The sequence below is a fragment of the Haemorhous mexicanus genome, chromosome 26, assembly GCF_027477595.1.
Source record: "Haemorhous mexicanus isolate bHaeMex1 chromosome 26, bHaeMex1.pri, whole genome shotgun sequence".
NCBI lineage: Eukaryota > Metazoa > Chordata > Aves > Passeriformes > Fringillidae > Haemorhous > Haemorhous mexicanus.
Genome location: NC_082366.1, coordinates 1,454,232 through 1,468,962, shown reverse-complemented (window position 1 = coordinate 1,468,962; position 14,731 = coordinate 1,454,232). Strand labels below are relative to the sequence as shown.

The 14,731-nt window shown below is 53.4% G+C and overlaps 1 protein-coding gene across 1 annotated transcript; it reads right to left on the bottom strand.

Annotated features, from left to right (window-relative positions):
• Positions 1 to 1,950: 1,950 nt before the first annotated feature.
• Positions 1,951 to 5,367, bottom strand: ARL4C (ADP ribosylation factor like GTPase 4C). The gene has a single exon (XM_059868239.1). It carries the CDS (start codon positions 5,114 to 5,116, stop codon positions 4,538 to 4,540), a length of 579 nt encoding a protein of 192 aa, XP_059724222.1. The 5' UTR covers positions 5,117 to 5,367; the 3' UTR covers positions 1,951 to 4,537.
• Between the last annotated feature and the right edge of the window lie 9,364 nt (positions 5,368 to 14,731).

Sequence of the window (14,731 nt, the reverse complement as noted above, 5' to 3'; positions counted from 1 at the left end):
ACTCACACCAGATAGCAGCCACAGGACACCTCAATCTTTCAGAGAAAGAGAATTTATTGCTCCATTATCAGAAGAAAGGAACTTCTTCCCACCTCACTCAGCCCTGAAGAGGATTCAGAGGAAGAAGCTGACACTGCCCAGACAGAATCCTGTGTGTGAATGGAATTGATGCATCATGGATGAGGTGTATGAATATGCAACAGGCTGTGACTTTTAAGGGTTAATCCTCTGTTAATGTGGGTCCTTTTTGGGGCTTATTTTGCCCAGAAAAGGTACCTGGACTGTCCTTAACTCTTTGTTTTTATTGTCTCGTATTGTCCTAAATCCTAATTGTCCAAATTTTTATTACTCTAATTATATTACTATTTTTAATTTATTACTACTAAACCATTTTATTTTCCCCCTTTAAACCAGGAGGAAAGCCTCCCCCAGCTCCATGTGGCACCCAGGGAACCAAAGTCCAGCTCCCCTGGCACACAGATAAACCCAGGGACACAATGTCAGCATCCAGACCTCCAGGCCAGCTGGAAAACCCCCAAAAATCAGTTTCTGCCAGGTGGGATCGGTGAGGACAGGTCCTTTCAGGCTCAGGAAGGTGTGGGCACTGCTGGGCGTTCAGATCCATGAAAGCAGGAGGAGCACACAGTGTCCCAGGGAAAAGGGCCAGAGGATGGGCAGGAGCACCTTCAGGAGCACTGGGCTTGTGGCAGAGGGACAGGAGCCCATGAGTGATGCTCTGGGTGAGGAGGAGCCCGTGGGGAGCCCTGCACCTTCCAGAGGCTCTCTGCAGGCTTGGGGGGCAGCTGAGCAATGCACAACCCAATCCTGGAGTGCCACGGTCCAGCTCAGCTCCCAGGGATTTCTGAGCCTGGACAGCAGCTCAGCAGCTGCACTGCTGGGTGAGCCTTTGGGCTCAAAGGACCATGGAATCTCCTGAGCTGGAAGGACCCACAAGGATCAGAGTCCAGCCCCTGGCCCTGCACAGACACCCCAACAACCCCACCCTGGGCATCCCTGGGGCATTGTTCAAATGTTTCTTGGGCTCTGGCAGCCTCGGGGCTGTGCCCATTCCCTGGGGAGCCTGGGCAGTGCCAGCACCCTCTGGGGGAAGAACCTTTTCCTGATCTCCAGCCTGAGCTGCCCTGGCCCAGCTCCAGCCGTGCCCTGAGCTCCTGTCACCCCTGAGAGTCGCCACTGCTGATCCTGCAGAGCAGCCAACACATCCCCTCACCCAGGCACTGAGCACCCCACAAACCTCAGGCAGGGTGAGAAAACACCCCAAGCCCTTCCAAATCTCACTTTCACAAGTCAGGCTCATCATTTCCCCTCTGGCTGCCTCGTCATCATTTAAAAAAAAAAAATTTAAAAAAAAGGAAAGTAATTTGCCACCCAGCTCCACCGCTCCCCCCCGAAATGTCACGCTGGGTTTCCTGTGTCAGCAGCCACCCAAGAGCAGAGGCAGCCTCGAGCTCTGTCTGCAGCATCCTGTTCCCAAGTGCTGCTTTAACCCCTGCAGACCTGGCTCTCTGCCACCGACACCGCTCGCCCGAGGCCACCCGTTTAAAAAGAGCCACGCTGAGGAGAAATGGGAACTTTCTCTGTGCATGGATTTAAAATCCACATCTCTCTAACACGGATTTCAAATCAGAGGAGGTGGTGGAACAAAATCCCGCCCTCCCCCCCCCACCAAAAGTATCCTCCTCCTCTCTCAGACAGCAGCAGAGATGCAGAGACATTAAGTGACCTGCCAAAGAGCTCAGATTTCATTAACCAGCAAATTATGGATGTCCCCCATGTCCTAGCAGGCTGCCACGTGACAGACCCGTGACACTGGATCCTCAGCAGGTCACTTCTCTGTCCCCTTGTCTCCTCTCCTCGGGGAGGCACAGGAGCCTCCTTCAAACCACACCACAGGCAGCATTGATACTGAGAAATGAGCAGAACACTGGGTTTCAGTTGGTTTTTGTTGCTTTTTTTTTTTTTATCAGGCCCTTTCATTGTATAAATAATTTATTTCAGTTCACAGCGTTATGTCTGCATCTTAAAAAAAAAAAAAGAAACAGAAAAAGAAAAAAGGGAGGACAGGAGGAACAGAGACTGACGGACAATGGCGACTCATGGATGGGAACACGGGGAATGGACCTGGGGGAGTGAGACCTGCCAAAAAACCCAGGTCATCCACAGTCTGAGAGGAGGCACGGCCTTGCAAAGAGCCCAGACAGTTCCCTTGGGGGCTGCCCTGCTGGGGCCCCAATTCTTGCAGCCCACCGAGGGCGACGCTCACCTTCACACGGGGGGAAAGCGGGTGGAACGTGACGGAAACACCACGGAAGCCAGGAGCTGCTCGTTGGAAAAGTCTTTTTTAATTATTGCAGAAAGCAGAGTGGCTGGCAAGGGCACGGGCACAGCGTCCCACCCGACCCTCCCAGCCCTCTGCCATCTCTCCAAGGGGATGCTGAGCTGGGTGGGACAGGCTCCCAGGAAGGAGCCAGCTCCATAAAAACAGCCTTTGCATCTGCTAAACCAGGAGGTAAAAAAGCCCACCACCAACATGTGTCATTCCTACAACCTGCTCGCCCTGGAGCTGCTGGGGTCAACGCAGCTTCTACATTTCTGCCAAAAATGGGTTAAATACATGTGGCTTCTGTGGCATCAAAAATAAATAATTCTTTTCTCTCTCTCTCTCTCTCTCTCTCTCTCTCTCTCTCTCTCTCTCTCTCTCTCTCTCTCTCGACAGCAAGTACCAAAGTGTTGGAGGTGAAGACAAAGCAGGGAAACCCGAGGGAGCGGGAAGAGAGCCACCTGAAGGGATGGGACCAGCCCACACAGATCGGGAACTCAAACCCCGCCAGAGGAGAAGAAACAACTCAGCTGCAACATTTGTTCCCTAACAAACCCCCCTACCCCCCGAAAATGCTGTTTGGAAGGTGCTCGTCACTGCAAGGGGAGGATCAACTCCCCGAAACCCAAGGGGCTTTTTTCTGCTTGGTGCTTTCCCCTTGGCTGCTCTGGGAAGGGGTTTGCAAACAGGAAAGGTGGTGTAAAATCACCAGAAAATCCTGCCTGCCTCCAAATTCAGCACATTTAGCCCCCAAGGGCTGCCTGCTTCAGCTCTGTGGGAAGCCAGGACCCCGGACAGCCAGATCCAGGCTGAACCACAGGCAGCAAGTGGATTTTGGTGCCCAGCCCTGTGGAGGTATAAAATGTTCACCTGCAGGAGGAGGCGGCCGGGCCCGGCCCTGGCCAGGTGCTCTGCAGGCACAGCTTGCCCCTGTGGCTACTGGGGGAAGCAAGGGGCTCTAAATCGGGTTCAAATCTTTATTAGAAACCTCCCACAACCCCCCCATGCCTCTTCACCCCCTGCCATCTTCCCTTCCCAGCAGAGATTTTTTTGCAGGCTCTGGCCGTCTCTGTCTGTCCATCCATCCATCGTGCCCTGCCGTGACCCTCCCTGATTTGGCCTCCTGCCCCACTGCAGAGCAGCACAGTGGGCAGAACCCCCAACTCTGCCTTTTTGGGGGGGTTCTGCTAAGCAACCCCCGGGTTGGATCACCTCCAAAGCCGCACCTGGGAGCACCCTGAGCACGGGGACAATGCACACCTGCGGGGGGCTTTGCTGCAGAAGGTGACACTGCCGACCCTCTGAGAAATGGGGGTCCTGCACAACCACCCCAACGCTCCCAGCAGCGTTCACCCCAAACCCTCGGGTATTCTTTTTCCTTTTTTCATCCTTTTTTTTGAGCCAAGAGCTTCAAGCTCTGCACCATTCAGCAGCTGCTCAGCACCACCCCAGTGTCGCATCCTCCCCCCCAAGCCAAAGGCTGCCCGTCCTTGCTCTGCACCCTAAAACACCAGCCAGGGTGGGTGGATGTCCCCTTACCCATCACACCCACCCCTCCAAGACATTTTCTGCTGGTCCAACCCCCCCGTCCAAGCTTTCAACACCCCTTCCCACCGCCACCCGCGGGGGAGGGATCCGGGGATGCGGGGATGCAGGGATGAGGGCTGCAAGCCCCCTCCCCGCTGACCTTGCCGAGCCGCGGTTCATCCGCACCCCCCGCCCCAAAATGCATGTGGGGGGCTGGCATCACACCCCCAAATGCCCCCGTTAGAGATCCAAAAGCACGCTGGGCTCCGCTCGAACGCGCTTCAACAGGGTCCTGCCCTGCTGGTTCCCCGGCACACAAAGGCTCGGTGGTCCCGGAGATGCAGAGGGGGGATTCATCCCCGGGGGATTCATCCCGGGGAGATTCATCCCGGTTTTCCGTGTTTCCAGCCCAAAGGAGTCCAGATCAGACCCTCAGGAGCACGGGGCGGAGGGAGAGGGGAGCTCCGGGATCTGGGCTCGGCTGGCGGGAGCCGCTTTGTTATCACCACTATTGTCTGTCCTTTGGGGAAGGAGGGGAAAAAATGAAGAAGGAGGGGGAGGAAAAAAAATAAAAAAAAGAACGATTAAACCCAAAAGAATCGCTTTGGTTCTGTCTCCCCCTCGGTTCCTTTGTCTGCTCCCCCATCCCTCCCCGCCTCGGCTGGGCTTCTACCGCTTCTTCTTCTGCTTGAGGGACTTCCTGCGCTTGAGGATCATCTCGTAGAGCTTGTCCATGCCCTCCGTCAGCCCCTCGCCGATGATGGCGCAGGCGGGCTGGATGTGGTAGGTGGTGGAAGGGGTCAGCTCGTGGAGGGCCAGCTGCTTCTCGATCTCGGCCACCGGCAGCGATTTGGGCAGGTCCTGCTTGTTGGCGATGACCAGCAGCGGCGTGCCCTGGTTCTCCGCGAACTTGGTCACCTTGTGCAGCTCCGTTTTGGCTTCCTCCAGCCGGTCCACGTCCACTGAGTCCACCACGTAGATGATGCCATCGGTGCAGCGGCTGTAGGACTTCCAGAGCGGGCGCAGCTTCTCCTGGCCGCCCACGTCCCAGAAGTGGCAGCTGATGCCCTTGGCCGTCCCGTTGCTGAGCCGGATCTTCTCCGTGTTGAAGCCGATGGTGGGCACGGTGTTGACGAACTCGTTGAACTTGAGGCGGTAGAGCACCGTGGTCTTGCCCGCCGAGTCCAGGCCCAGCATGACGATGTGCAGGGACTGGAAGGCGGAGATGTTGGAGGAGATGTTCCCCATGGCCACGGCTCCCGGCCGCGCTCACAGCCCCGCGCCCATCGCCGCGCCGCCGGCCCGCAGCGGGGGCACGGCTCGGGGCGGCGGAGCGAGCCGGGAGCGGGGGTATGGGATATGGGATCGGGGGTATGGGATCGGGGGTATGGGATCGGGGGTATGGGATCGGAGATATGGGATCGGGAACACGCAGCGCGGCTCCACGCGGCGGCAGCGCGCCGGGACTGCCGACCCTCGCCCCGCCCGGCAGGAGGAGGAGGAGGAGGAGGAGGAGGGAAAGGAGGAGGAGGAAGAGAAAGAGGAGGAGAGGAGAAGAGGAGGAGGAGGGGCCGCGCCGCCGCCTTCCTCCCGCTCCGCCCCGCGTCCTGCCCGGATCGCCCCTGCCTGCACCGCCCCTGCCCGAACCTCACCTGGCCCTGCCCGAACTTCACCTGACCCTGCCCGAGCTTCTGCTCCTCGGGGACCCCCGGGAGCGCCATCCCCCGTGCTGGAGGCTTGGTTATCCTTATGTTTGTCGTCGTGACCGACGCCAGCAAGCAGTAAAAAACCCCTTAAAAATAGGAACCAAGACAAGGTGGGGCTGTTCCACCCCTGGAAGTGTCCAAGGCCAGGTTGGACGGGGCTTGGAGCAACCTGGGAGAGTGGAAGGTGTCCCTGCCCATGGCAGGGGGTGGGAATGAGATGTTTTTTCAGGTCCTTTTCCCCCCCAAACCATTCTGGGATTATTCCTTGCACGTGAAACGCCAGGGGCTGCACCAGAAGCTGCTCAGGCACAGCTTTTTTCAGGGACACCTGGCACCAGTGACGATTCGAGCTGGAAAGCAGCAGAGCATTGTGGAGCATCTGTGTCCCCTGCAGCTGTCACAGCGTCCCCAAGCAGAGAGATGCCACAGGGGGAAAACCTCACCTGTGCTGGATCCAGGGCAGGGCTGGCACTACTGCTGGTCGCTGCTGTTAACGCCCTTTGGGTCTCGTATTCTGTAAAGGCTGTGAATGCCCTCAACCCCTGATAAAGCTCCTGAGGTCTCTGGATAGCTGAGCCATGGAACTTCTGTCCTAAAGACCCAGTTCCACCCCCTGCCATGGGCAGGAACACCTTGCACTACCCCAGGTTGCTCCAAGCCCCGTCCAACCTGACCTTCCAGGCAGCCCCAGCTTTTCTGGGCAGAACCTGAGCCAGAGCTCCCACTTTTATTTCTGCTCTGGATTCCGAGCCAAAAAGCAGCAGCAGCAGGCTGGTTGCTGCAATATTACCCATTGCCTCTTTTACAGCCTCTGAAAATAAATATCGACTCTATGTGACAGCTCAGCCAAAAGCCCCAGAGAAAGAAGTGCACTGCAGAAGACAGATACTGCTTTTAATTTTGGATGCTTTCACCCCTCTGTGTGCGGTGAGGATTTGTCGGGCTGGAGTGGGATCATTCCTCACACTCATATTTCATCCCAAGGATGCACGTGGAGGCTTTGCGTGGAGATAAGGCTCCCTACTAAATGGCATCCTTAAAAATGCAGGCAGCTTTCTTCTGCAGCCCTCAGAGGTGACACTGGGCACAGTTTTGTGGAAATCACTGAGTGGTGACAGCAGGAAAAGAGCAGGGAACTCTGTGCCCGGCACCGTGCAGGTGGGAGAAACACTCCGTGGCACAAGTGATGTGCCACTGCCAATCCAAAGCCGAGGCACAGGCACTGGATGGGCTGGAAAATGGAAATATTTTGTGCAGCAGGGCTGCCCTAGACTGATCTCTGAGCTGGTGTGAGCTCAGGCTTTAGTCTGCCACCACGCCAAAGAAAAGAGGTTCCGAAAGCACGTGGAGAAAGCTGTAAGCGATCACCTGACTCCAGGAGCCGGAGCTTTAAAAAGAATTAAAAAATGCCAGACACAGAAGAATAGGGTCAGATCTGTGAGCGGCAGATCGGCACTGGCTCCTCTCTCATCTGCTCTGCCCCAATCGCTCCAGCCAAAGCTTCCTCAAAGGCTGCAGTTAAGGATAATCCCAGAGCGAGGGCATCCCGGGCTGCTCCCGGAATTAGTGGCTCATCTGTGTGCAATAGGGCTGGGATTTAGGAATTTCGGGCCGTGAGCCCATGCTTGGGGCCGGGAGTGCAGGAGATGCTGTTCCAGCCAGGGAATTCCCCCTCTCCTTCCTTCCCTCTCTCCATCCCGCTGCTGGACACAGCTTGGAGCCTCAAGTAAAGCCCCAAAATTCCTTTCCCTGCCATCCAAAGTCTAAAGGGGAGTCTTCCCTCCTGCGCACCCCTCCTTTTTTTCACGGCGGTTCTAAATAAAGGCGAGATTTGATAGCCAGGCCGATCAAACCTGGGGGTGTTCTCCAAAGCGGCCCCAGATGAGACAATCCCGAGGGATGGAGATAAACGGGAGCGTCGCAGCAGCAGTGAATTATGCTGCAGCTAATGCCAGCTATCCATAAATAAGCTGGTAAAACCTCCGCGGAATATTAAGCGCAGAAATAACAGCGTTAATCGCAGCTCAGAGGAGTCTGCCAAGTCCATTCGGTGGCAAATTTAGGGAGCGGAAACCCACCCGTAATACCCCCCGCCTCTCGCTGCTTTTTCTCCCCCGTCGCCGCCCTTCCCCTCCTATCAAGGTTAAGCAGCCAAGGTTAAAGGCAGCATTAGCATCTAAATGTGTGTCTGAGGATGTGACAAAGGGACCGCTGCTGGTCCCCAACATTTCGCTCAGGCGGCGCGAAGACTGTCGCTGCCATAGTAACTGTTTTCAGACATGGCAATTATTTCTTCCCAGCTTTCCCCATCCCATCTCCCTTCCCCCAGCTCATCCTGCGCTTCCAACTGTCTTTTTTTTCATTCTCTAATTTTTTTCTTCTTTTTTTTTCGTGGGGGGAAATACAAAGGGTCCCCGGAGTCCCGGAGCTGAGGGAGGGATGCTCCCCGCGCAGGGATTATCCCTAATAGTGACTTTTAATCTGCATCCAATTAGCCCTTCATCACCCGGGCAAAGCGAAACCTCGGAGCAGCCGCTTCTGCCGGAGCTTTCTGCCAAATCTCGTGAGCTGGAGAGAGGGAAGATCGATTTGCAGGGGGCATCCCAACTCTCAGAGCACGCAGGATCCTCTCTGCCTCGCCTGCTCCTTCCTTTGTAGCATCGCCTGTCCCGATCTGCTGCCTTTTGTTTCCGCGTTCAGGGCAGAGACACCAGCCCAAACAAAGCGGGGCTGTAATTAGGGCTGCCCCCGTTGCTGGGGATAATTAATTAATGGCGTGCCGTGACTAATGCCTGGGATGCGGGAGAAACGCTGAGCTGCCACCGCACTGCTGGAAGAGCCGGTGGTGGGACAAGGAGGGGATTGGGGTCTCCAGCTGCTGGGGGTCTCCTCCCCTCTGCTCCGCACATTTCAGAGATGAGCTCTGCCCAAGGAGCTGCTTTGGCGGGGCAGCGTGAGCTGGGAGAGGCAGCAATGGGAATTCCCGGGCGGGGAACGCTCATCCCACTATTTGAGCCCTGATGGAGGGGGAAAAACCTCGGGGAGGCTTTTGTAGTGGTCAGCATCCTCTCCTTCTTCCCTTCACCCGCTCTTTGCCTTTCCAAGGATTTCCCACTCGCTGGATAACGAGGCCAGGATCATTTAAGGGCTGAGGAGCCTGGGAGTCCCATGGGAGCCTCTGGGATGTTAACTCGGAGGGAAAAGAGCACCGCGGGTTTAACCGGGCTCCTTCCTCCAGGGATTCCGCGGGGCTAGGTGACACAGCCGGGCTCCCCCCGGAAAGGGTTAATGGGGGAGAGCAGAGGAACTCAGGGCAACCAGGAGAGACAGACAGACAGACAGTACAGATTTAACAGAGATGATCCCTCTGGGCGCCCCGTTCACACCTCTCTGCACGAGTTTCTCCAGTGGTTTCTGGGGACAGCCTCCCCTGGGCTCCCCCCGGAAAGGGTTAATGGGAGAGAGCAGAGGAACTCAGGGCAACCAGGACGGACAGACAGACAGACACTACAGATTTAACAGAGATGATCCCTCTGGGCGCCCCGTTCACACCTCTGCACGAGTTTCTCCAGTGGGTTCTGGGGACAGCCTCCCCTGGGTGTTTTCTGTGCTTTGTTTCACCCTCCAGCCTTCAACCCCGCTCTGGGAGCGTCCCTCCATCCCTGCCCGCTCCTTCCCAGAGCTCCTGGGGTGAACACCACGGTCTGGTGGCTCAGAGGTGCCTCCAGGTGCTGCCGGGTGGATGGAGGATGGAAGGATGTGCGGAGGAAGGGCGATAAAAGCAGCGTCATAGCGCAGAAATTACTAAATCCACAGAGCTCCTAATGCAGGAGTGGGAAATAATCCGTTCATCTGCAGCACAGCAGCAGCTCAGCTTCTTTTCATGACCTCAGATGCCTCCTCAGGCCAAGCAAGGTCCTCCAAGGACCAGCCTGAGGCTGATTTTTACAGCCTCAGCCCCAGGAAACACCGAACCAGCCACACACCCAAGAGGAACGAACTCTTCCTCCAAGAGAATTGCTGTCAAAAACTTCCCGAGGCAGCCCAAAATCCATGGAGTCCAGCAGCCAGGAGTGGAGGCAGCTGGAGGAGTACAGGACCAGGACAGGCATGTAGAAATATTTTATTTTATAGGTTTTTTTTAAACTTTATGAATTCACACCCATGATGAAGATTTACAGGCTTTTACCCTTCTCGGCATCCTGGGGCAGATTGCCCCGGCTCACTGACTTCTGCAGGATAAAGAGGTGTGAAAACTGCCTGGAAATGTCCTCTGCAAACTCTCACAGCACAAGCACAGCCTGGCAGTGGCTGTGATATCCACCAAAAAATCATTTTGTGCTTTCCTTTCACTGCAGCCCCAACTCTGCCCATCCCTTTTCCCCACCAAGCCATGAAATTGGGCAAGAGGAACAAACTTTAACTAAGCTTTTCTTATAGCACAAAAACTACATTTAACACAAAAACTACATTTAAAAAACCTCAATAACTTAAAACCAAAAAAGTGCAATAATATCAAAAAAAAAAAAAATAACATTAAAAAAACCCCAAAAATAAAAAAAACTAATAATTACCTCAATCTTCAATAAAAAAAAATCTCTTCTCAAAACCCCTCAACCCCAAAAAGTACATTAAAAAAAAACTAATATCCCAAAAATAAAAAAATTATTGCTTTTTTAAAACTAAAAAAAAATCCTTAAAAAAAACCCTAAAAACAACTCTAATCCATGCACAATAATAAAAACACTATACATAAAAAAGTCACAATAACAAATGTTCTCCAAACAATACCACATATAACATAAAAACACAAAAAGTTTCAACTGTCTCTCTTAAAAAAGCCTATAATACAAAAAAAACCCTCCTCTCTTCCTAATAAACTAAAAATTAATTATCTGAAAATAATAGTAAACTAAAATACTATTAGCTTAAAAAATAACTAAATTAAAAATCTAAAATTCTATTTTGCGTAATAGTAAAAATTTTTAAGAAATGTTTTTTAAAAATTTTTATTCTAAGTTCTGTATGTTCCTTTTTTCATATTGTAAGTTAATAAAGTTCTTCCCTTTATTCCTAAACTAAAACCTACTTTATTTCTAATCACATCTCACAACAAACATTTTAAAAATATATATTTTTTCATAAAAACACTAACATTACACTAACATCAAAGCATGACTTTTTTGGTTTTCTATTTCTTCCCTAAACATCTTTGGATGTCCTACAGGGCTGCTTGCAATAAAATCCTGGAGTGTGGGAGTGAGGAAAGAAGGATTTCCTCCTTGTGATCGTTTTACGGGTTGAGGAGTTGGTGGGTTTTGGGTTGATCTGCTGCATCTGGGACTCTGTGCTTCCCAAATCCCTGCTGCACTCAGAAGGGTGCAAGGAGTCAAAGAGTCATTTAGGCTGGGAAAGATTTGTAATATCACTGAGTTGAACCATGACAGGTTGAAATTTTGCCCTGGGAGGGTGCCCAGGGAAGCTGGGGCTGCCCCTGGATCCCTGCAAATGTCCAAGGCCAGGTTTGGATGGGGCTTGGCATAGTGGAAGGTGTGGATAGTGGAACAAAATGTTTTTTCAGGTCCCTTCCAACCCAAACCATTTTAAACCATCTTGTTCCACCCCCTGCCACAGGCAGGGACACCTTCCACTGTCCCAGGTTGCTCCAAGTCCTGTCCAACCTGGCCTCCCTCATTCCTGTCCTGAATAATTCTGGGTAATAATTGCCCCTTCCCACCGTGGCAAAATTCCTGACCAAAGCAGTTTTGCCTGGGGAAGGAGCTGGCCATGCAGATTTCACCCTGTAATTTGTTTTTCTGTGACTCTCTGTCCCTTGCCAAAAAAAAAAAAAAAAGAAAAAAAAAAAGAAAAAAAAAAAAAGGAAAGTGGATTAGCCCTGCTGCCAGTGATAAGCAGAGGAGACTTAGAAAAACCCTCAATTTCCCAGCACCCATTCCCAGGGCAGTAAATCTTGGAGCTGTGGAGAGAGGGAAAGCACAGAGCTGGTGGAGATTTAGGGCTCATGAATCACCCGGGGCTCAACAGCATCTCAAATTGCCTCCTCGGGTGATTTGCACCACAAATTTCTGCTTAGCCCCCCAGAACGTCAGAGCACTTTATTTGCTGCCTGTCCTCTTTTTCTTTAAATTTCTTGGCTGCTGGGTTGGGATTTTTCCCCACCTTAAAGGAGCTGCTCCATGGCCAGATGGGGGAAATCCAGCTCCGTGCTCTTTTGCAGGTGCAGGGTTGTTTGCAGCTCCTTGCTGAGCCTGATTTAGGGAAAAATGCCCCAGGATCCAGGAGAAGGTCAGATCCCAGCTCCTAATCCACACCTGACCAGTGCCAGGCATCCCCAAATCCCCTCTGCAGCAACAGCTTGAGGGAAACAAAGCCTTGGAGCAGGAAGGGTGAGGCTTGTGCAGGGCTGGCTGGGGACCAGGAGGATCCCTGCTGGCCCCAGGTGCTGTGGGCACTGAGGGGCAGGGGACAGCCCAGGTTCAAGGTCTTAGGAGCAGTTATTTACCCAGCTGGAGAGGGACAGGGCTATCCCCCTCCAGACAGAGGGGATCTGGTGTCCTGGCTCATCCAGGGGGGAGGGAAGGGTTTTTCCTGATCCCAGCTTTCATGGGGACACCGTGGAGCACATCCCAGGGTCTGAAGAGGCTCCAGGAAAGCTGGAGAGGGACTTGGGGCAAGGGATAGGAGGATAGGACACAGGAAATGGCTTCCCACTGTCACAGAGCAGGGATGGATGGGAGATTGGGAAGAAATTCCTCCCTGAGAGGGTGGGCAGGCCCTGGGAGCTGAGGCTGCTCCTGGATCCCTGGCAGTGTCCAAGGCCAGGCTGGATGGGGCTTGGAGCAACCTGGGACAGTGGGAGGTGTCCCTGCCCATGGCAGGGGGTGGATGGTTTTGAAGGTCCCTCCCAACCCAAATCCTTTGATGATGATGATGGGGCTCTGATTTTTTCCAGCCTTGAGGGCCAGGAAGTTGCCTGTGCTGACAGCCTGGGTAAGAGCAAGTTGGGGAAAGCAGCTTTAGGAAGCATCTTCAAAGTGTTTTGTTGATGCATTTCCACTATTTTTCCCAAGCCTGAGGGGGCTGATATGCAACTGAAAACAGTTCTGTTGTTTTCCAGCCCCTCCAGGGCTGCTCCAGGCTGGCATCTTCAGGGAAGCTGCTGGGCTGGTGGAAGGTGCTCCTGCTCCTGCTGCACATCCCTGTCTGCTGGGCAGGGGAGGAACCTGAGCTAAGAGCTGCCCTCTTTTGGCCTCCTGTGTTGGCAGGAAGTTTCTCTGGCTGGCTGGAGAAGTGGATGAAGAGCTGGGGCAGGAATTTCTCAAAGCATCCTGCACTTGACGACCCGAGGTCAGCTAAGATCCATGGGTTGGCCTGGATAAGTCACCCCGGGGGCAAACTCCTGCAAGGGCACAGCTGCAGCTTGTTTTTCCCATGGGATATTCCCAAGGAGGGGACAGGCCCTGCTTGTGCTCCCTGGCCAGGGAAGGGTTTGAACATCAGTCCCCCTCCATGTCTCCCTGGAATGAATTGTCCCGAGGGATGTTCCCCACGTGGCCACCTGTGTGACAGTCACACCATCAAGGGGTGTCTCCTGAGTCCACAAATCACCACCAAGGGGACTTTGATACCAAACAAATTCCCTGAGGCACAGAAACCTCCTCCTGTCCTTGGCAGAAGAATCAAAACCACCCCCAGGGGGTTAGGGCCAAAATTTACCCCCAGAGATGTTGGCAAATGCAGATGACATTTGCCTCCCTCCTGCTTTTGAGGATACCAAAGCCAAAAAAAACCTAAAAGCAGCGGCGTTTAACCAGCCACGGGAGGCTCAGCAAGGCAGGCGAAAGCAGCTTTCTGGGGCCACCTGGTGATGGAGCAGGGACAAGCCTTGCTTTGGGATTTCGGGAACCCAAAGAAGCCCCTCACACCGGGCACCTCTGAGGTTTGGCTCTTCTTTTCCCATCAGAATTTGAGCCTAATCCGAGTTCACATCATTGCCTGGGACCCCACATTTCATGTGCACTTTGTGTTCTGGCTGCCTTTATCCCTGTTTCCAGTCAGTAAAAAGCTGGTGTGCAGAATAAATAGAATAAATAACCCAGAGCGATGGGAGCTGACCCACGGGGAGGTTTTTTTTTGGCTGCTGAGAAAGGCAGCACCGTGTTCACCCTAATTACCCAGTGGGGCAGCCAGAACCAGGCTGGAAATCAGGAATTCAATGGGATCAGAGTGGTTTGGGTTGGAAAGCACCTTGAAGCCCATCCCGTTCTTCCCCATGGGTACTGTGGGAGCACAAGGGCGGTTTCCATCTACAGAGCCCGGCTTTTAAAGGATGAGGGCAAAAAATCCAGTGCCATGGGCGACCACAGAGTTCCCTTCGAGTGCTGGAATTCCCCTCGTCCTTTGGCTGCCGTGTCGCTAGAGGGAAGCGTCGGACTGTCGGATGGAGCTGAGCCCGCGGTGTCCCCGCTGTCCCCGCCCGGGTGGTGGCACCCCCGGCTCGCTGGGACACGCAGGGCATGGCCAGCCTCAAAGGTCCCCACATCCATGCACGTTCCTGGCTCATTTAGGGGTCAATCCTGGAGCAGATCCCCTTAAAAATATTTATAAATATCGGAATGATGGAGCTTTGGCTGCCCGTGGATCCCTGAAAGTGTCCAAGGCCAGGTTGGACACTTGGAGCAACTCAGGGCAGTGGAAGGAGTCCCTGCTCCTGAACTGGATGGGTTTTAAGGTCCTTTCCCACCTCATCCGAGCTGGAATTCTGTGATTCCTGCACGGCTCCCATCACCGCAGCGTGGTTCAGCAGAGGGAGCAGCATCCCTGTGTCCCAGGCTGCTGCTCCTCCGACAGCTTCAGACTCATTCCCAGCACATCCCTGACTCCAGGTGGTCAAAACCAGCTGAACCATTCCCCAGGCTGCTCCATCCCTGGATACCAAACCCAGTCTGGGAGACAAAACACAGGAAAAAACCCAAAAGACTAAAATAAATAAATAAATAAATAAATAAATAAATAAATAAATAAATAAATAAACTCTTATTAAATGACACCTTAAATAAACTCTGCTTCCCCTCTTATGCATTCAGGTCTGGTGTAAGTTTTCCTGCAGACTGGGGATGCATAAGAGGCAATTTAA

Coding starts and splice junctions, on each gene's coding strand:
- ARL4C (XM_059868239.1), bottom strand. CDS start 5,116: ATGGGGAACATCTCCTCCAACATCTCCGCCTTCCAGTCCCTGCACATC.